This window comes from Oryctolagus cuniculus, chromosome 7 (genome assembly GCF_964237555.1).
Source record: "Oryctolagus cuniculus chromosome 7, mOryCun1.1, whole genome shotgun sequence".
Classification (NCBI taxonomy): domain Eukaryota; kingdom Metazoa; phylum Chordata; class Mammalia; order Lagomorpha; family Leporidae; genus Oryctolagus; species Oryctolagus cuniculus.
Genome location: NC_091438.1, coordinates 116,200,135 through 116,221,826, shown reverse-complemented (window position 1 = coordinate 116,221,826; position 21,692 = coordinate 116,200,135). Strand labels below are relative to the sequence as shown.

Below are 21,692 nucleotides of genomic sequence, written 5' to 3'. Positions count from 1 at the left end.
GGCTATTTATCATTTAGAAGAGTAGATAGTCAATACAACCTATATCTACATAGTCACATCTGTTACACCCATACACAGTAAATCTATGGAGAGAAACAGCAGGATCCCAGAGTTCTGAACAGATAACTGGTCCCATATTCCCCTCTCCTCAGTTTCTCCAGAAAGAAGTGTTGACAGGAGATGACATCAGGCTTTTGTGGTTAGTTGTGTGTTATTTTAAGATTCATTTAGTTATTTGTCCACTTTTTAAGGGGAGAGTCACACACACACACAGAGAGAGAGAGAGAGAGAGAGAGAGAGAGAGAGAGAAGGAGAGATCTTCCATCCCCAAATCCAGGTCTGGGCCAGGCTGAAGCCAGGAGCCCAGCACTCCACCCGGTTCTCCTACATGGATTGCAGGGGTCCAAGCTCTTGGGGTATCTTTCACTGCTTTTCCAGACTCATTAGCACAACTGGACTGGAAGCAGAGGATCAGGGACTCAAACTGGAACTCTGATATAGGAAGCCAGTATTTCTAATGGCAGCTTAATTCATCCATTTTTGAACAGCTTTGTTGTCCCATCCCCACACCAGCTTCTACTCCATATCAGGTCGATAAAGGCCATGATGGGAATCACTGACAATGCTGTTGTCCTAATCTCAGGGAAGGCTTATGTGTCAGGTGAGACAGACTGCGCCATGCTGCAGGAACAAAGGATTCTCAACTCCCAGCAGCTGGAAGCAGCAATGTCTTACTAATGCCCATCATCGGTCCTACCATGGAAAGAAAATTCTGATCACCAGAGATATTGAGACTCAAAATAATGGAAGCTCAGTGTCTCTTTTCTTTTCTTTTTTTTAACATTTATGTATTTATTTGAAAGGCAGAGAGAGAAGTGGGGCGGGGGGGAGATACCTTCTGTCTTCCTCTTCACTCCCCAAAATGGCCTCAACAACAGTACTGGTCCAGGCCAAGGTCAGAAGCCAGGAACCGCATCCAGATCTCTCATGTGGGTGGCAGGGGAACAAGCACTTGGGCCATCATCTGCTGCTTCCCAGGTGCATTAGCAGGGAGCTGGATCAGAAGTGCAGCAGCTGGGACTTGGACTGGTGCTCCAATATGGGATCCAGCATGGCAAATACTGCCCCACACTCCAGCCTCTGGAGGCTCCCTCCCTCCCTCCCTCCTTCCTTCCTTCCCTCCTTCCTTCCTTCCTTCCTTCCTTCCTTCCTTCCTTCCTTTCCTTCTTTCCTTCCTTCCTTTCTCTTTCTTTTCTTTTCTTTTCTTTTCTTTTCTTTTCTTTTCTTTTCTTTTCTTTTCTTTTCTTTTCTGGCAGAGGTGCAGAGAGAGGAGAGAAAGATCTGTATCTGCTAGTTCACTCCCCAAATGGTCACCATGGTAAGGACTGAACCAAGACAAAGCCAGGACCCAGGAGCTTCTTCTGGATCTCCCATGTGCATGCAAGGACCCAAGCACTTGGGTCATCCTCTACTGCTTTCTCAGGCACATTAGCAGGGAGCTGGATTGTAAGTGGAGCAGCCGGGACTTGAATGGGCACCTGTATGGGACACCAGCACTGAAGGCAGAGGCTTAACCTTCTATGCCACGGTACCGGCCCTAGGAGGCTCCATTTCAACAGCATCTCTGGTGATGGCACGGCACCCTACTCAGAGGCTCTTGTGGGTGGCTTCTTTGGCTCCTGTGAGGGACACGGTCTTGCCTCAGCTTAAGTCACCAGAGAAATAAAACTCTACAAAGGGCCTTCAAAAAGTTCATGGAAAATGTGTGTTAGGAAAACCAGTGCATGGATTTCAAACAATTTTTGCATAAAAATAAACTTATCTTTCAATTCATTTGCCATGGACCTTTTGAAGTGCCCTCATATTGTGTGTCTGGAATGAAATCACCATAGACAGCCCTAAAGCACAGCTCTGCCGGAGACTGCAAGCATCTACGCAGCCTCCTCAGCTCCCTTCCTCCCCACTCCATGCCCAGTCATGGCTTTTTGTGGGTCACCATTGCAGAGGCTCATGGCCTTGTCTCCACGAAGAGAAGCCAACCAGAAAGAAACCCTTGCTGTGGCGCAGGGGGCTGGGCCACTGTCTGGGATACGTGCACCACATGTTGGAGTACCTGGTTCAAGTCCTGGCTACTCTGCTTCTGATCCAGAGTCCTGTCAATGTATCCTGGGAATCAGCAGATGATGGCTCAAGTGCTTGGGTCCCTGACACCCCCGTGAAAGACTCAGATGAAGTTCCAGTCTTCTGGCTTCAACCAAGCCAGCCCTGGCTAATGTAAGCATTTTGAGAGTGAACCAACAGATAGAAGATCAACCCCTGTGTGTGTGTGTGTGTGTGTGTGTATCTGTCATTCAAATAAATAAACATTTTTAAAACAAAAAAAGAATTCATGCTCATATGATACAGCATGTTATTAGAATCATCTGTGTGTGTATTGTGTAAAATAAATATTTTAGTAGCACCACTGAACACTAACACTGCCATATTTTCTGTGTCAATCTGATATCTGGGTTAGCCCTTTAAAATAATTACTTCTAATAATCTGAAACTTTAGATACTTTACAAAGCAAAGATTTAAATATTGAAAATGAACTGAAAAAACAGCTCTCTGTTCACAAAGCTAAAGCTATTTGTTTCTCTCCAGGCGCGGGCAGACACTGGCATCTCCTTTGAGTTGTATGTGGATGGAAATGACCTTTTTTCCAAAGTGAAAAATGACAAGTCTCATTCTGCTGGAGTAACCATTAGCGCAGGCCCGACGGGCAGTCCCCTATTAGGCACTGTGGGCGTATCCGGGTCGGAAGATGCTTCGTTCTTGAATAAGTTAAGCCAGTATAATGAGAAGGTACTAAAACATAATGTCTGCATCTCACAGAATTCCATAATCTACGCTGAACACGTATTACCTTAATTGCATTAAAAAGTACAGTAGTAATTGAACCTTAATTTGCTTGTGTAATTGGAAATGTCTGATCGGTGGTAATCATGTTTGTTTTTCTTATTACGCTTTTGCTCACAGAATCATCACAAAGGGAATAAAATGGAACGATAAGACTAAACTCTTATCACTTCACCCCTCCCCACCCTTGCCTTCACCCTCACCCTCACTCCCACCCCCACCCCCGCCCGCACCCTCCTCTTTCATGGTTACTTGGAGCATACAGGGAACTATGGCTTATGGTAATGTGTTAAAGACAAAGAGCCAGGCCCTCTCCATTGGAATTCTGGAGCAAGCTTGACTTTTCCAAATACATAGGAGGGTTGGCTGCATACTTAATAAATCTCTCACTTATCCATCAGACGTTCACCCCTAAGTGCCTGTTACCCTGCGGGGTAGAGAAATGCATCCTTGAGGAAGAGACGCCCATCTAAGTGGAGACCTAAGAACCAGTATGAGTTGTGCATAAAAAGGGAAAGGGAAGTTGACAGAGGATGTTTGGGGCATGAACACAGCACAGGCGAAGGCCTGCACATGGGAGAATGCATCCCACGAAGCTGGGGTTGATGTGCTTAAATGGAGTGATGGGGATGGAGAGCTAATCAGGGTGCAGACAAATATTTACTAAATTGATTAGAAAACTACCGAAACGCCTCGGTAACATGGACACCAGGACTGTGGCTCTAGTAGGGGTTCAAAAAATTATCTTGGATGATGAAAACACAGTTATAAAAATTAACCGACTCAACAACTGTAAATTGAGTTCTGGAGCTTTGCACAAATTAGCTATTAAGCCAAAGGAAAGGATTGCATGTTAATATGGACTTTTCTGAAAGCAGATAGCTTCTGCAAACTTTCATTGTCACTTAGAGTCAAGGTTTTTTACCTGGAAGTAATGCACATGGATGTTTATCTTCCTTGCAAATCAATCCACCGCCCCCTCTAATGCTAACCTTTATTTATTATATGAGAATCTCGCTTTTTATTATTACTTAATAGTATAAGATTACCACTAGGATATAAGCCACACAAGGGCTGGGACCTATCTCATTCAAGAGTATATCCTTTGCACCTGACCTGATGCATGCAAGTGTAGACACTAGATATTTCTTCAACATGTCAAAAGACATCTCACCATGTCACCAACACCATGCCAAGCATGGTGCTTGATGGTTGCATAATAGTTGCATAGGAGGTTGCACTTTGATTCCAGCTGGGGAAGTGTGGAGATGAGAACAGATGCAGGGAAGTCAGAGATCGTGGTGGTAATCAATCCCGGTGAGAGCTGATGAGAACTTGATCTGGCAGGGAGCACTGAGAGCTGAGATGAGAGCATGAGAGAAGTCTGCCCCACTCTGGTGTCAAATGCATGCTTGTAGAATATAGTACTCCATTATACAGGTGTCAGTCCGTGTCTCAGCTGCACCATCTACAATTTCAGCTCTCTGCTAATGGCTTGGGAAAAGCAGCGGGAGATGACCCAAATCCTTGGGCCCCTGTCACTCACATGGGAGACCTGGATAAAGCTCTTGGTCCCTGGCTTCAGCCTCACTAAGCCCTAGCTATTGTGGCCACCTTGGGAGTGAACCAGTGGATGGAGACTCTCTCTCTCTGTCACTGCCTCTCTCTCTGTAATTCAGACTTCCAAGTAAATACATCTTTTAATAAAATATTCCATTGTATGTATTTATGCTCCTATATCTATTTCCCCACAGCTACTAAATGCTTTTTCTTGTTTAGTAACATTTATGCTTTCTCTTTTCCTCACTCACTGGTGATCGTTGGTGGCAGAAATACAACTTCATGCGAATTTTCACGAAGGTACAGACTGCCCATTTTAAGATGAGGAGGGACGATATTGTGCTGGATGAGGGAATGCTGCAGGCATTGGTGGAGCTTCCAGAGCAATACAATTATGGCATGTATTCCAAATTCATCAATGACTACGGCACCCACTACATCACATCTGGATCCATGGGTGGCACTTATGAATACATCCTGGTGCTGAACACAGAGAAAATGGAATCTCTTGGTGAGTAGGACGGATGCTTTGCATACACAGTACGCAACACACACACATGTACACACGCCAGGGCATGGTTTTCACCAGCTCCAAGACCTGGGTGATCTCATTTACTTTTCATAGCAACTCTGTAAGTAGCATGCATATTAATATTCCCGGGGGATTGAGATCCGGAAGGGTGAAATGACTTGCCAATAAGCACCACAAACAGGATTTATCCAGTCCTGCAAAATTACGTGCTTCTTATTGCATCACATTTACTGCTTTAAAAAAATTTGGAGATTTTGTTATTTGAAGTGTGACAACTTTTTTTATTTACATGTAAATTCTTGATTGGTGCAACTACTATGCAGTCAGCCATGAAGCTAAAAACCTAGAGCCATCCAGATTTTTCCTTTTCCTTCTGTTCTCTGCAAATCTCTGAGTCCTGCAGTGCTCTCTCATCCATCCTCCCACCTCTACCCTTCAGCGACAGTCTGGGCTTCCATCATTCACTTATTACTGAATAAGCTTCTAAATAGTCTCTGAGAGTAGCCTCACCCTGTCCAAGCCATTCGCCACAATTGCCGCTAGACAGATATTTCTACTTCACACATGATAACCTGATTTCCTTGCCTAGTATCCTGAATGACCAAGAATAATGTCTAAACTCCCCTGCATGGCATCAGCAGCCTGCATGATCTCACTCTAACCTTGAGAACACTTCTTCTCCAAGAGTGTGCCCAACTGGCCCCACAGCATCATCTGGGAACTTGCTAGAAAAGTAAATTATGAAGCCCAAACTGAAACCTAATCAAATCAAGAACTCTGAGAATGGGCCGGGGAGTCTGTGCTTTTCTAACCCGAGGCTCACTGCAGCTTGAGAACCAGTGTCCCAGTCAATGAGGACATGCTCAAAGACGAGCTGTCGTTGCACCCGAGCAAGTGCGAACAGATACAATGTGACGGTCCTTTATTGCCGGCAGTGGAGAGTGGGCTCATGCCCTAAAGTACTCTCGACCCCAAAGCTCAAAGCAACGGGGTTTATAAAGGCAAAAATCACAAGGAGGGGAGGGGGAATACATGGTTGCTAGGATCGGAGGCAGGGTGGGGGAATACGTGGTTACTAGGGCCAAGCTGACCTAAGGCTTAGGTGAAACTAATATCAATTACAATCTTGACAATAGACAAATTATGATCTTAGCATTAGTCCAGGTGCAGCCTATCTGTTTAAGCTTGAGCGATCATATTGGGGAGTTTCTATGCTCTGCCAAGTGGGAAGCAGTGTTCTGTTTTTGTCTGAGTTTTAGATCAGAGTTTCAGACCAGAATCTCATGGTAGGGGGGTGCTTTCTCAAGATGGAGTCTCAGGTGCTCTAAAATGAAACCCCTACTATCAAAGTGTTATTTCACCATCTATCTGTATTGCTAAGCCAAGCTCAAATTCCCAGCACAAAAATATTTCCTTGAATGTACCAATTTAGGCTGGCCACTTCTTTTTTTCAACACATTCACACAGATTTCCTACTGTTTACTTTTAAGAAAAAAAACAATCTTTCAAATGTTAAAATTGTTCTTCCCATCTATATTGCAAGATCTTTGAAAGTATCCTGTTCAATATTTTTCTATCTCTTTAGCACAGAACACAGAGTTTAATACATGATGAGTATACAAAAAAAATACAGGGAGTTTGAGAGGGATCGTTAACACAGATTCCTGACTATGGCAATCCATTAGTTCATCCATTTCTAAATCTACTTTTTTTTCAATAATTCAAGATGGTCTATTGAGCCTACATTGTACTTGTATGATGGTGCTAAGGATACACTGGTAAGCAAATCTAAATATGGTTCCTACCCCCTTGTATCACAGTATTTTTCAAATTGAAGGTTGAAACCCAAGGGTAAGTCTCAAAATAAATGTGTGCATCCTATGGAAAATTTTGAACAACAATAAGGGATAGGCTAGAAAATACCCTAGCTGATCATAGGCACTGAATGTAAGTTAGTGCTGTAAGATATTTCTTCCAGTTAAACAAAGACATGTATAGATCACTGGATCATAAATCAAAATAAATAGCTGATGAGGGATCGATGTAAAAAAACATGGGTTTGAAAAGCTTGATTCAAGCAGGTCTTTTTAAGAATCATTTAAAAATTTGATGGAGGAAATGGAATTAACATTTGTTGAGCACCTACTAGTTGCTAGATATTCTCATTTAAAATTTTTTTGAGACAGTTGGAAATTGATGTTATCCCATTGTTAGCCACACAAACACTGCAATGCATCAGGCAGGGTGATCACTTTGCCCAGGGCTACAGGGATCTGGCGTTGGAGCCCTGGCCCCATGGATTTCCACCATGTGTTCATGGTAGAGCTTTCATCTGGACTCCTGGCTTTGGTGTGGGACTACTAATTAATTGCCTGGGGGATCTGCTGGCCCTTCCTCTTTAAAATCTGTGAGGCATAAATGGGCTTCCAATGTGGTTAATATTCAAAAGGAGCCCACCGACAAATTGTCCCAGGGATAATTACCTCAGTTCTGTTTATAGAAAACCATATGTCGATAATAGCACAATTTGCTATTTGTGAGGAGCTGATTTTCTATAAATCCAGAAAGTTAGTGTTGCTTTTCTATAAATATGGAAATGTGCTAATCATCACCTCATCTGCTGGAGACCGCTAATAAATCAGAATGTCATTTACATATTAACCTACAAAGAACAAAAACATCTACCTCTTTTCCTTTTGATAAATACAATCGCACACACCCTCTCTCCATGGCTGATGTTTGACTAGTCTTCTCTGTCTCTTTTTTCATCCCCTCTCACTCTTTCTTTCCCTTCTCTTTCTCTCTTTTCTCTGTGTTTTTCTCTTTCGCCATCTTTGATCCATATGACTTTAATTTATGTTCTATTAAGTGCTTCTTTTTTTTTTTTTTTTTTTTTTTTTTTTTTTTTTTTTTGACAGGCAGAGTGGACAGTGAGAGAGAGAGACAGAGAGAGAAAGGGCTTCCTTTGCCGTTGGTTCACCCTCCAATGGCCGCCGCTGCAGCCGGTGCACCGCGCTGATCCGATGGCAGGAGCCAGGAGCCAGGTGCTTTTCCTGGTCTCCCATGGGGTGCAGGGCCCAAGCACCTGGGCCATCCTCCACTGCACTCCCTGGCCATAGCAGAGAGCTGGCCTGGAAGAGGGGCAACCGGGACAGAATCCGGCGCCCCGACTGGGACTAGAACCCGGTGTGCCGGCGCCGCAAGGTGGAGGATTAGCCTGTTGAGCCACGGCGCCGGCTATTAAGTGCTTCTTTCTAAGATAGAGCTTGTGTGGTATACATTCATGTCCTCAACCAGATGAGCATGGTAAGGAAAGATTTAAATGAACATACTGGCTGGTTTGCTCTGGAGGAATCTTTTGTCCTTGGGTTTGCTTCAAATCCTTTCTGGGCTTGTCTCAGAGGATGTACAAAGCTGTTTTCTTCTAGTGTGTTTTTTGATCAAATACTTATTCCCCAAAGACAACATGAAACTATGCATCAGCAAGTCAAGGGAAGTCTTGGATGTTGGAGATGAGAGAGTAGATTTCAATGGGATCCTAAAATTTTTTCATGGGCTGGGACTGACAGCCTTGTACCTTTTGCAGGAATCTATATGTGTTTGGGCTTGAATTTATGGATTCATTTTTTTTTATTTTGTCCCCTCTTTGGAACTCTCATTATTTGTTTTTGTATCAAAGAATGACAGAGAGAATAATGTATCCTCCTTTCTGGCTTCTCTGGAGCCTGGCTCAATTACAGTAGTAACAGCTTATCTTGCAGTAGTTCCATGACATGGTTCTGTTCATGATGTATGTTCCCTGCTTCCTGCACACACTGCTCCCTCATCTCCCAATGCTCTTCGCTCTCTTGCCAACCTGACAATCTTCAATGCACTCTTTTACACATCTGCAAAACCTACCCTGTCATTCCTCCATGCCCTCTTTCATGGTTTTATTTGTTCATACGTTCATTCATTCAACCATGCCCACTGAGTTTGTATTACGTACCAGGTGAACAAAATCAGTGTGGCCCCGTATTTTTGTTTGTTTTGTTTTTTGTTGTTGTTGTTGTGTTTTGATAAAGCTCATGATCTAACAGAAGAAAATAAAAAGTCAGTGGCCCCAAATCCAGATGTCATCCTTAGCTCTCTGTTCCTTCCTGCCTTGCCTCAGCAAGCTCTGCTTCTAAGGCATATTTGGCCATCTGTCCCCTAACTGCCATCTCTGTTACCAACCCATGGGTATCTCTGTTCTGGAGACTGCAGGAGTATGATGACCTTTCCTTTGGTTTCTTTTTCTTTTCTCGGCCACCATCATGTTTCCTTAGTACCTTAGCATACCAAGGTTATCTTAGCCCAGGATCTTTGTATGAACTCTTCTCCCTGGAACACTTCCTTTTCCTCTCATGTTTCTGCAGCAGAATTCTTATCAGCCAGACCTCAACATCACCGCCACTTGTCAGAGATGCCTTTCCTGACCATATAGACAAGTCCCATTTTGTTCCATGGCCCTTTTTCAATCCTCATCCAATCACTGTTTTTTTTCAGTAGGTACCTTTCTCCCACACTTACCTGTTTGTTGTTACTCTCCTCTTTCTAGAATGTGCATTCCATGAGAACAGGAGTTTCATGTTGTGGTTCATTGATGCATATTCATTTCCTAGTACAGTGCCTGGGAACTAATAGGGGCTTAGAAAATTGGGTTGATTGAGTAAATGGATTAATCAGTATATAACCGCACATTGTAGTAAGAGGTCTGCAGTAAATAAACAGGTTGTAGAAATTGAGAGTAACTGCAGGGGTGAGGGGAGACAAGTTTAGGATGATCTGGGTGTCTCTTTGAGGATGTGAAATCCAAACTGAAAGGACATCCATAGGCTAAGCAGGAGATGCCAGAGATAAGCGGGAAGGTTTTCTGGGTTGAGCAGACAGCAGTCACGAAGGCCTGCAAGGAGTGTGGTATGTTTGTAATGTGGAAGGAGGTGCATTAGCTGAAGGGGAGAACAGTAGGGACCGAGATTGGGAGAACAGAAGAACCTTAGAGGACCTTTCATCTAGGCACTGCCATTTAGGAGCTGGTGCCTCACAGCCCCGAGTCTCAGTTTTCCCATAACAAATGTAGGGATACTTAAATTGATTGCAAAAGGCTATCATTAGAATTAACCAAGAAAATAGTTATGAAAAGCACAGTGATTAAAAAGAAAAAAGCACTCTCAGGGATCACAGTTTCAGGTGGGCTCAGTGGGTATTGAATCTGTTCATCCCAGGTCTGTGGAGTTCAGGAAGATCCCGGTGATGGGAGTCACACATCCTTGTAGGAATCTTGGTTCTGTCACGTAGGAGCTGCATGACCTTGAGCAAAATATTTAATTTCTCTAAGTCTCAGCTTTTTCAAGACCCAAATAGGAACAACAGCAAGGGTTGGCTTGTTTGGGAATAATTCCAACGTACATGTTACATGATACATTATGATAGATATTTCTCCCTTTTGGCAGATATTAATGTAGTATTATAGCTTTGCCACTTACTAATTCTTTGTGATCATGGTCAGGTTATTTAATCATTTTAAGCCTCCATTTTTTTCACCTTTCAGCTGGGGATATTATTACTTACCTTAAAAATTGGTTGTGAGAATATATCTGCCGAAAATATTTAGTGCAGCACCCAGACACTGATAAGAATTCCATAAATTTCAGTCACTGAAATAGTTCTGAATCAGATGGCCTGAGTCAAGTGCCACCTCCACCACTTGTCAGCCAAATGACCCACAGGCAAATTAGTTCACCTCTCCATGCCTCAGTTTCTTCTTAAACAGAGTATCCTCGTACAAGGTGCTCACAAAGCTCCAGGGAAAATGGAATTAGGAGATAATGCACATTTTCCATGAACTCCTGAAGACTGCTCCCCACCCCTGTTTTGAGTTCATAGGGTTGTTGTGAAGGAAATGCAACAGTCTAGTGTGAGCTGGTAGCCCAGTGCCTGACCCACAGAAAGAGTTCAGTGGTGCTACCTATTATTGCCATATAATGTTGCTGTTTCTCTTAGCCCACTTTCTGTTGTTATAACCAAATTTCAAGATTGGGAAATTTATCAAGAAGAAAGATTTATTTTGGCTAACGGCTCTGGAAGAAGTCCAAAAAATATGGCACTGGCATCTCCTTGGCTCTGGTAAGGACCCCGTGCTGTGCCATAATTTGGTGGAAAAGCAGAATTGCAAGTGGGCACTTGGAAAAGGGATGAAACGTTTTGTGACAACTGGTTCTCTGTAGAGCAAACACACTTTCTCTAGAAAGGCACGTGTCCCTCTTCACGAGCTAATAACCTCTGAAAGGCCCCACAGCCTCTAAATGTATTATATAAGGAATCAAATTCCTACATGAGTTTCAGAAAAGACAACCATTTCCACATGCAAGTCGTGGCAGTGTTACCATGACCACAGGTTTATTTCCAACTTTCTACTTATTAACACCACAGAGGTAACTGTTCTCTCATCTGTAAAGTGGGAATAATAAGGGACCCATCTCACAGCTTCTGCCATCAGTCAGCTCTGAAGCATTGTTCAAATGGAAGGGAAATCATTATCATTAGGTCCAGCCTGCAGTGGCTGATGGTTTTGCTGTGGACTTGGCGCCTCAGCAATCATGCCTCCTCCCCCACCTGCCCATTTTTTTGATCAAGGTCATTCGTATCTGTCTCCAGAGCTTCGTCCAGTTTTGGAGGGACCATTCGTCCCATTTATCAAGGTCACTTCAAATTCTCATCACTATCTTTCAAAGTGCTAACAACTCAGCCCAACTCAGTGCCTGCTTTCCATCATCCCTTCCCCTGATGGATACCAGATAAGAGTGACCCTGGGAAAGACCCTTCCAGCAAGAGTGTAGTACAACCAACCTGTCATTGATCATCGCTTTCCAGTCTGGACCAGCTGGCCTGACACCTAACACGGGATGTGGAAAAGCCCCAGGAACAGAATCCAAAACCTCACTAAGGTGGACGTCAGTTACAGTTCCGCGTCCCCTTCCTCACTCATCCCTGACTCCCTTTATTCCTTCCTTCCTTCAGTCATTTTTTTCAACAAACAATTTATTAGGCACACACAATTTAGGAAACACTGTCCAGATACCAACATAATTAATAACGGTCCTTCTCATCAGGGGTTTCATAGATGGTAACAGGATTTCTCTTTTGTCATAGTCATCTGATTATAGTCCAGGAAGATTTACTCTGTGGACTGCCAAATTGGTTACCACCCAAAGTGAACTAGCAATTTATTTTCTTACTCACTGTACTTAGAATCAACTGAAATATTTGATTTCAATAAAATATATGTATACATAATAGCTCCTAATATTTGTAAAGTATAATGCATTCACATCTAGGATTCAAATTGGTCTTCCTAATGGCTTTATGATGAATTGTATTATTAGTTTCCCTAATTTTCTGAAAAGAAAGCTGTGATCCAAAGAGCTTAAGTAAATGGCTCAACGTGACTCAGCATTGAACAAGGTCTTCTGATGTAGGTTTTGCGTATCTTCCAAGTACCCAGCCTTTCCTGCCCAGTCTGTCTTTCCTTCTGTTATTTATCACAGGTCTAGATGTTAGCAGTGGCGATTAGACACCAGCAGTTACTGAACATCTAGTACGGAGTAGACACTGGGTTGGGAACTCTACATACACCATCTCATTTAATCAGGAGAAATCTGTCAAAAGCATACTACAATCTCCAATATATGAACAAACAACCAAGCTCAGCAAGGTTAAATAACTTTCCCAAAGTCACATAGCTAGTAATTGGTGTTATCAGGGGTCAAACTCAGAAACCTGTAGTGCTAACCAACATGCTATAATTTTGCAAAGTCATCTAAATCTGGGTATTTTCAAAAACTGCACAGCACAGCTCATTAGTAGATTGTCAAAGGAACTTGGTGAGTCATGACTAGAATTTAATGTAACCTAGTAGGATGGAAAATACTAGAGTGCAAAGTACGAAGCACTGAGACTCTTAGCCGGATATGTGTGGGCTGGATCATGATATAAGGAGTGTTTCTTCTTTTTAGGAATGGTCAGAAAATATTCAAAACATGGTCTTAATTCAGTGTGCTCCACAAGAGTTGATCCACTTTTAAATGTATCAGTCAGAATTCTCCAGAGAAATACAAGAACATGGTATCTCTGTCTGTCTAGCTATCTTTCTATAAAATATATATACTATTAACAAGATTCATTATAAGGAATTGGTACACCCAGTTATGGAGTCTGTCAAGGCCCAAGATCCACAGTCAACAAGTTGGACACCACAGAGAGATGCTAGTCTGAGTCTTGAGGTCTGAGAACCAGGAGAGCCAAGAACATATTCCCTGCTGAAGGCCAGCAGGCTTGAGGCCCAGGAAGGGCTGATGTGTCAGTTCGAGTTTAAACCCAGGAGAAGGCAGGAGCCTCTGTTGCCCAGGGAGAGGGCCAGCCTTTATTTCCATGCAGGCCTTCAATTGAGTGGGAGGGGCATCCGGGAGGCCCTCTGTTCTATTCAGTGTAGCAACTTAAGGATTCATCTCATCCCAAAACTCCCTCACTGAGACACCCAGAAGAACATTTGGCCAAGTACCTGGGCATTCAGCTGATGCATGAATGAATCACCCCAGAAAGGCAGACAGAAGCCATCCTGCCAGGCCACATGTGGGCAGGCTCAGGGAATTCAGTGGTGCCGACACTTCTTCACCCTGATGGGAGTGGGGGGCGAGCGGCACCGGCTTCCAACCGTGTGCCACGTGGCGGCACTCTCACTGTTGTGCAGGCTTCCTTTCATCTGAGACTCTTGACAACACCTTGAGCTGCGTCCTGGAACAGTTCCCACTTTACAGGTGAGAGAAACCAGGCTCTGACGGGCCCAAGGTTGCACAGCTGCTTAAAGGCAGGGCAGGGTATGAAGCCCACTTTCTAACTCCGCAGGCAGTACACCTGGATATTTTATGTCACTGCTTTTCCTTTTTTAGGAGAATTAAACCGCTTATGATAATGTTGAGAGTCCTAGAATATGTTTTAAAAATAATTAATGAAGTAATTTTTTTATTTTAAAAATCTATTATTTCACACACACACACACACACACATACACTCACACACAGACAAAACTGCCCCATCTGCTGACCCCCAATGGCCAGAGTTAGGCCCAGGCTGGGCTGAGGCAGGAGCCCGGAATGCAACCCAGGTCTCCCATGAAGGTGGCAGGGACCCAGTTACTTGGGTCAGCACCAGCTGACTCCCAGGGTCTGCAGTTGGTAGAAAGCTGAGTCAGCAGCTATAGCCAGATACTGAAGCTCAGGCACTCTCATGAGGGGTACAAGCAACTTAGCTACTAGGCTAAATGCTCTCTCCCTTTAAAATTTTTGTCTTTTTAAAAAAGACTTATTTTATTTTATTTATTTGAAAGTCAAAGTTACACACAGAGAGAAGGAGAGGCAGAGAGAGAGAGAGAGAGGTCTTCCATCCACTGGTCCAATCCCCAGTTGGCCGCAACAGCCAGAGCTGTGCTGATCTCAAGCCAGGAGCTTCCTCTGGGTCTTCCTACACTGGTTCTGGGGCCCATGGACTTGGGCCATCTTCTACTACTTTCCCAAGCCATAGCAGAGAGCTGGATCAGAAGTGGAGCAGCCTGGTCTCAAACCGGCACCCATATGGAATGCCAGCATTGCAGGTGGTGGCTTTACCAGCTACACCACAGCACTGGCCCCTAAGTTTTCTCCCTTTAAAAACTTTGTCCTTTAATTTAGTTAAGAAGAAGAGAGATGGGGTTGGCACCGTGGTGTATCAGATTAAGCCACCGCCTGCATCCCATATAAGTGACTGCTTGAGTCCCAGCTGCTCCACTCCCTGCTAATCCAGTTCCATGCTAATGTGCCTGGAAAAGCAGCAGAGGATGGCCCAAGTCCTTGGGCCCCTGTATCCGTGTGGGAGACCTGAAAGAAGCTCCTGGCTCCTGGCTTTGGCCTGGCCCAGCCCAAGCCATTGAAGCCATCATGGGAGTAAACCAGCAGATGGATGATCTCTCTCTCTCTCTCTCTCTCTCTCTCTCTAACTCTGACTTTCAGATAAATAAATACTTTTTAAGGGGGGAGCAGAGAGAGAAAGAGAGAGAGAGATCTTCTATTGCTGGTTCATTCTCCAAATGCCACCAACAGCCAAGCCTGAGCCATGCCAAAGGCAGGAGCCAGGCACATATAACATATCCAGATACCAACACAATTAATATATGACCCCTCTCATCAGGGGGTTCATAGATGGTAACAGAATTTCTCCTTTGTCATAGTCATTTGATTATTATTATTATTATTTTATTTAATTGAAAGCCAGAATTGGCATCTGATTATAGTCCAGGAAGATTTACTCTATGGACAGCCAAATTGGTTACCACCCAAAGTGAACTAGCAATTTATTTTCTTACTCACTGTACTTAGAATCAACTGAAATATTTTAATAAAACATATTTATACATAATAGCTCCCAATATTTGTAAAGTATAATGCATTCTCATCTAGGATTCAAATTGGTCTCCATAATAGCTTTATGATGAATTGCCTTATTAGTTTCCCTAATTTTATATAAAGAAAACTGTCATTCAAAAGCTCTAGTAAATGGCTCAACGTGACTTAGCATTGAGCAGGTCTTCTGATTTAGGTTTTGTATATCTTCCAAGTGTCTGGTTCTGATGCTTGTTCAAGCATTTGAACCACCACCTTTTCCTGCCAGGGTGCTCATTAGCAAGAAGCTGGAACTGGGAGTGGAGCCTGGACTTGAACTCAGGCACTACGATCTCAGATGCAGATATTTTAACCAGTGTTTTAAATGCCTTTCCTAGGAGAATCATTTTCCATACTTATTCCTAAATGCATTGTTGGGTCAGTTGGATCCACTGATGAGCAACTGTAACGGGAGGGCTGTTAATGATTAAACAGATGAGTTGTTGATTGTTGGCTCTGAAGCTTGTGGACAGCCACAGGGCAAGGACAAAGTCAAGTGTGGGACACTGGCTGGAGGCTCTCAGGGAGGCAAGCCTCACTGTGCAGTATGTCTAATCCAGGATGGCGAGTGACTTCAACAGCAAATGCCACCCGGAGTGCCGAACTGAGGATTGTGACACCAGTTATGGGCTAGCCAGAAGGTGCTAGGATCGGGAAGTGACGCCGGTCAGAGGCAGAAGTTCAGGGTGGTGAGGCTCTTGGGCTGCTTCCTGGACTAGAAGGAGAAAAAGCGGCCCAGATGATGAAGCCACGTGTGTGGAGTAATTGGGATGAAATGGGCATATCGCCAGAGTCCCCTAAATTTCTCATACTTTCCATCAAGTATATATATGAGTACTGTAGCCATGTTTCCTTAAAAGTCCTTTTCAGGAAGGTTCTGAGTGCAGCATTTTCCTTTGTGACCCAAAGTAAAAGGCAATAGCCTAATTTCCTCCCAGCCATCTATCCATCCACCCTTCCTGTCACCCAAGAAATCCTCAGGGAGCACCCGTGATGTCTGGGAATACCGGGATGAAACACACAGACCCCTTCCCTGGAGAAATACATGCTCAATTAGCAGCAAAGAATAATACCACGTGATAAATCTCAGCTGGAAACGAATAGGTAGACAGTGGAGGCACAGAGGAGGGAACAACCTAATTTCTTTGCTCCTCCCATTTCTGAGACTCCAGCAACATTTAAATCTGAACTCAGAAAATCAGAGGTAGGAGCCTGCCTGGTGGAGAAGGGAGCAGGAGCTCTCGAAGCAGTGGAGGGAGTTGCACGGGTCTGGTTGAACCAGCAAGTGGGTGATGAGAGCCCTGGTGTGCCCATTGGTCAGACTCCCCTGTGGCCAGTGTCTAAAGAACGGTCCTGTAACTGGATTAGGCCAGGAAGAGCGATGACAGCAGGAACCAAGAAGCAGAGTCAGTGGCCTATCAGAAGCCCCAAAGAGGATGGCAAGCTCCTAGTAAAATGAATATTGAAAACTGGAGGAGCTCTGTGGCTGGAAAAGATGATTCAGGATCCTGCTCTGGCCCTGCTCAGACCTTCAGCCCCATTGCTCATTACTGGGCTGCTCTGGCCCGAGCTAGTGCTGGTCCCTGCACTGACCATACTCACTTTCTCTCTGGGGTACGGGGTGTAATTTTCCTTCTACCTGCACCTCCCACCATCTCCCTTTCTTCACATGGCTAATGCTTATTCAGCCTCATGTCTCTGCCTGGTCTGGATAAGACTTTTCCAGGCAGTCTTTCTATTCCCCAGACCTGGATTGGGAGAGTGTCTCAGGTGCTTTGGGGTAATTGTCACTTAGCTCTATGTGTCACATTATCACGACTGCCTGTTTCCAGCAGGCATTCTGGTAACGGCATGTCCCAGAGAGTGTTGCCCACAGGCTAAGGCTGACCCACAACTTGAGCCTCAGTCTTTCCAGCTTGGGTGAGTCAGAATCCAAGCCTGCTTATGCTGGGCTCTCTCTGGGACTTTCCTTATGCTCTGCAGAGTCAGGAGTGTTATCCTATAAGGTCTGGGCTGACTTGGACAATGAAGAGGGTGAGGTGGCCAGGGACCTGATTGTGAAAGGTCTTTTATTCATGGCTAAGCAGTCTGGGAGGGCCCAGCAGGTCTTTTGCTATGCCCGCTAACCAACCAGTCACCCTGAACAGACAGTCACTGGATTCTAACAAGCTCCAGGCTTTATCCCCCAGTTACCATGGCAACCCGGCTTCGCAGTGATGGATGGTATTGATTGACTGACAGACTCCTGGTGTCTTGGCTGTGTCCCCACTTCCCTTAAGTCATCTGCATACACATGGAACTGAACTGGGCACCATCCTACAGACTGTGCTCTGATTTTGAATTTCTACGCTAATATCATTGAAAATAGCTTCAGATGCAAAGGAGAAATACTGAGCTGTGTCAAAATTATTTCCAGAGCCACATTCAGCAGCCCACTCCAGAGGCACTAAGGAGTCAGGTTGTAGGCACACACCTTGGTTCCATCCATGCTCTGTCATATATTTGTGGTTTGATTTCAGGCAAGTGACTCAAACTGTCTAAATTAAGGTTAAACTACCTCAATTTACTCATCTCTCTAATGGGAATACTGGTCCTGTTGTGCAGCAATATGTGAATACTAAGTGAGGTGCCACATGGGAAACCCATCTTTGGCACATTAAAAACACTTAGCAAATCTGCACGTTCCCTCATTCCTCTCCATGCACTTGTGGCCTCACAGCTTATGCTGCCGAAACATTAAGAAACATGTGTGGAAAAATGGAATGAAAAGAGAAGTTTATTTTGACACGAAAGATGTTCACATCCTTACAAGCATTTTTAAATAATGCACATTTTCCATGATTTTTTAAAATCCCTTCTTACTTCTTCTCTCAAACTCCTCATTCTTCCTCACTCCTCACCTTCCAGCTGGAGAACCGGGATCCCTGAGCCTCTTCACGCGACTTGCAGTGTTCCTGACTACAGGAACCACAGCCACACCTGGGCATGCTAGCTGGCTTTGAGCCGCTGCAGTTAGCCCTGAGCACGTTGCATGGTGTGGACTAGTGCGTTCAGTCCTCACAGCACCTCTCGGAAGTAGATGTTACTAAAATCCCTGACATATGCGAAAACTGAGGCACACTGAGGAGAAATGATTTGCCTGTGGAATAACCGGCTGGGGTGGAATTGCAGCTCAAGACGCCTCCATTTCTGAGCCAGGCTTCAGCTTATCTGTCTGTTGTCATGGCCAAAAATCTTCTAGAAGGGCCAGAGCCTCTGAAGACAAGCCCTCATCAGACAGGAGGAAAACCTGAGACTGTAGTTCCAGCAGGGTCCACTGGGAGCATAGCTTCTTTTTTTGAGTTCTCTGATGGAAAGGAGAGTGAGGGGGCATGGCCAGGCTCCTTTTGGGACCACCATTTTTTGCTATTCATGGCATAGGATGAAAGGTTATCCATAGAATAGCTTGAGGGAACAGAGCATCCACTGAGCTGGGTATAGCATATCTTGCTTCAAAGACCTAATTCTTGGGCCTGGGCTGTTAGTCATGGGACTTTGGTCAAGCTACCTAAAAATAATATCTAAAATTGACTGAGCACTTAATTGTTCCAGCTACTTTTTTTTTCAAGAACTTACTTACATATACTGTCATTCTCCCCATTTTATGGATTGAGAGTATGAGGCATGCAAAGATAAGCAGCTTGCCCAAAGTCACACTGCTAGTGAATGGTAGAGTTCTGACTCCAGAATTCATACTCATGACCACTATAAGCACTGCCTGTTCTAACCACAATGACCCTATAAAATGGGTAAATCCTCCTTGGTGATTGTTGGGATTACCTGTATGGTTTGGCTGTGGAATATCTCCAAAGCCTCATGTGGTAAAGGCTTGATCCCCACAGTGGCACTGTCAGGAGGTAGTAGAACCTGTAGGAGGTTTGGTCTTGCCGGGGGATGGGGAGAGTCCTTGGGCCACTAGGGGTAAGTCCTCAGAAGGTGGTTCTCATGTGACTGCTTGAATTCTCATTGGAAAGTCGCCATAAAAACCTAAGCTTGTGCTCCCTCTATTTGCTTCCTGGCTTACCATGTAGTCCTTCCTGGGCACATCCTCTGCTATTGTCACCCAGTGCCCTCAACAGGGGCCAAACCAATGTCTCCAACTGGTCTTGGCCTTGAACCTCCTACTGTGAGTTAAATAAACCTTTTCTCTTTATAAACTTAATTGTCTTAGGTGTTTCACTGTAGAAACAGAAGTTGACTAACACAGACTCCAAAGAAATAATGCAGATGAAAGTGTTTATAAAACATCCACTCTATTATGAAGCTGTGATTTCAATGAAAGGGAAACCTGTGACTCTGAAAATATTTTCAATGTATTTTTTAAGTAGATTGGATTCAGCCAATCCCTGAGCAACTCCTGGGGGTTGGCACAGGCTAGTTCTGTTCTCAGCCTTGTAAACCCAAGAGATGAAAATAATTGATACAATATGTTGACAGTTACGAAGGCATGATAAATAGTATGCTAAAGGAAAATCCAGGAGTACATCAGGGACACAGATGTAGGACCCTTGGGGCTGTCTGGAGCTGAGTTGGAGAAACCCAATGAAAGAGGAAAGGGGCCTATCTAGACAAGAAGAACAGCACATTGCAAGGGTGCAAAGATACTCACACTCTTTCCAGGTGGTTCGGAAGAAGCGTAAGTCTTAACAAAAGTACAAAGTGGACAGGTGAATGAGCTAACACCTCCCAGCTAGCCAGACACAAATTAACCAATCAACTTTCTCAATGTGATGACAGCAAATCAGCTAGAAAATTCTCTTTTCCCTTGTGAGGTTGTCTTTAAGGGCAGCCAACGTAGCAAAGCAACATAGCTCATAGACCATAGCAACCTGAATGGTATTTGTTTGTTGCAAAGAGATAAATAATGCATTACACCTGCTGTTTTCCACCTGATGCTTTTAATCTGTGGAAAGACAGAGACTTACGGTGTTCTGGCATCTTGAAAGTCAAGCCACTTGGTTCTGTCTCAGAGACACATAGACACAGCAGCTCCACGGAGGTGTGAGCACAGGCCTTGCACTGGTACCACAGCCAAGACCAAATGGGAAAAAAGCCCTCGACATGGCTCCTGGCCTGCCAAGGAGACACAGAAACAGCTCTTTGGGGGACCAGAGTAGAATGGGAAGGAATCCAGGGGCTCCCCTTTACTTCCGAGGCTCCTGATTGACTTGTGCCTTCCTTTAGTTTAGGTCACGCCAACCCTTCCAAGCAGAATCTTGCTGCTAGGGACACAAGTGCTCTTCATGATCTCCCTTTGCTCCCAATACCCTCCTCACTTTTCTGGTTAATCCCTCCTAGTTTCTGATTCCAAGGAAGGATCCTTCATTGGCCCTGCTGCCCTCTGTCAGAGTCCTCATCTCACAGTACAACCATCTGTTTTCTTGTCCGTTTCCCCACACTTAACTCTAAGCTCACGGAGGCTGAGCATTCTCCAGAATCTCTTTTATTTCCCAAATGTCTTGCCCATGGTAAAAAATCATTAGATGCTTACCAAAGTTGTCTCAAATGTTCTTTTTTTTTAATCTTTCTCCCAACTTCTTGTCTTGTTTCATCTTGAAACATCTTTCTTTTATTGTTTTAAAAGATTTATTTTATTTATTTGAAAGGCAGAGTTACAGAGAGAGAGGGAGAGACAGAGAGATAGGTCTTCCATCTGCAGGTTCACTCTCCAAATGGCCACAACAGCAGGGGGTTGGGCAAGCCAAAGCCAGGAGCCAGGAACTTCTTCCTGGTCTCCCACGTGGGTGCAGTCTTTGTCCTCCCATGCCTGGCAAATCTCACTGCATAATGTCTCCAGTGTTTATTCACGTTGTCACACATTGCAAGATTTCTTCTTTTTGAAGGCTGAATAATGCGGGTGGAAGGAAATCCTATTTTCTTATTTCCCTTTTAAAGTGTGGCTTCTGGAACTTTGAACCAGTCTCTGGGTCCCTTGAACCTGTGGAGAAGAGTGTGAGATCATCCCTTCCTTTGTTTCACCTGTTAGAGTTTTCGCCTTGCTTTATTGTCCCCAGTGAGTTTGGAGTTATGGAAAATTCTAAGCTTTTTCCCCTTGTCCTCCTGCCTAGGTGTGGCCCTTCTTCACCATGCTTGTACACTTTGTAACTTGACCACTGAGTAGGATTTTCCAGTTTTCTCAATTGAATCTCGTTTTGCTATGCGTGCTCGG

The 21,692-nt window shown here is 44.3% G+C and overlaps 1 protein-coding gene across 2 annotated transcripts in view; it reads left to right on the top strand.

The window, feature by feature from the left end:
* The window catches only part of C8A (complement C8 alpha chain), a 64,641-nt gene that overhangs the window by 26,710 nt on the left and 16,239 nt on the right, over positions 1 to 21,692 (top strand). For both annotated transcript variants that reach the window (XM_008263970.4, NM_001082255.1), the window contains 2 exon segments: positions 2,645 to 2,845; positions 4,730 to 4,970. In XM_008263970.4, the coding sequence (XP_008262192.3) occupies positions 2,645 to 2,845; positions 4,730 to 4,970 (442 nt within the window).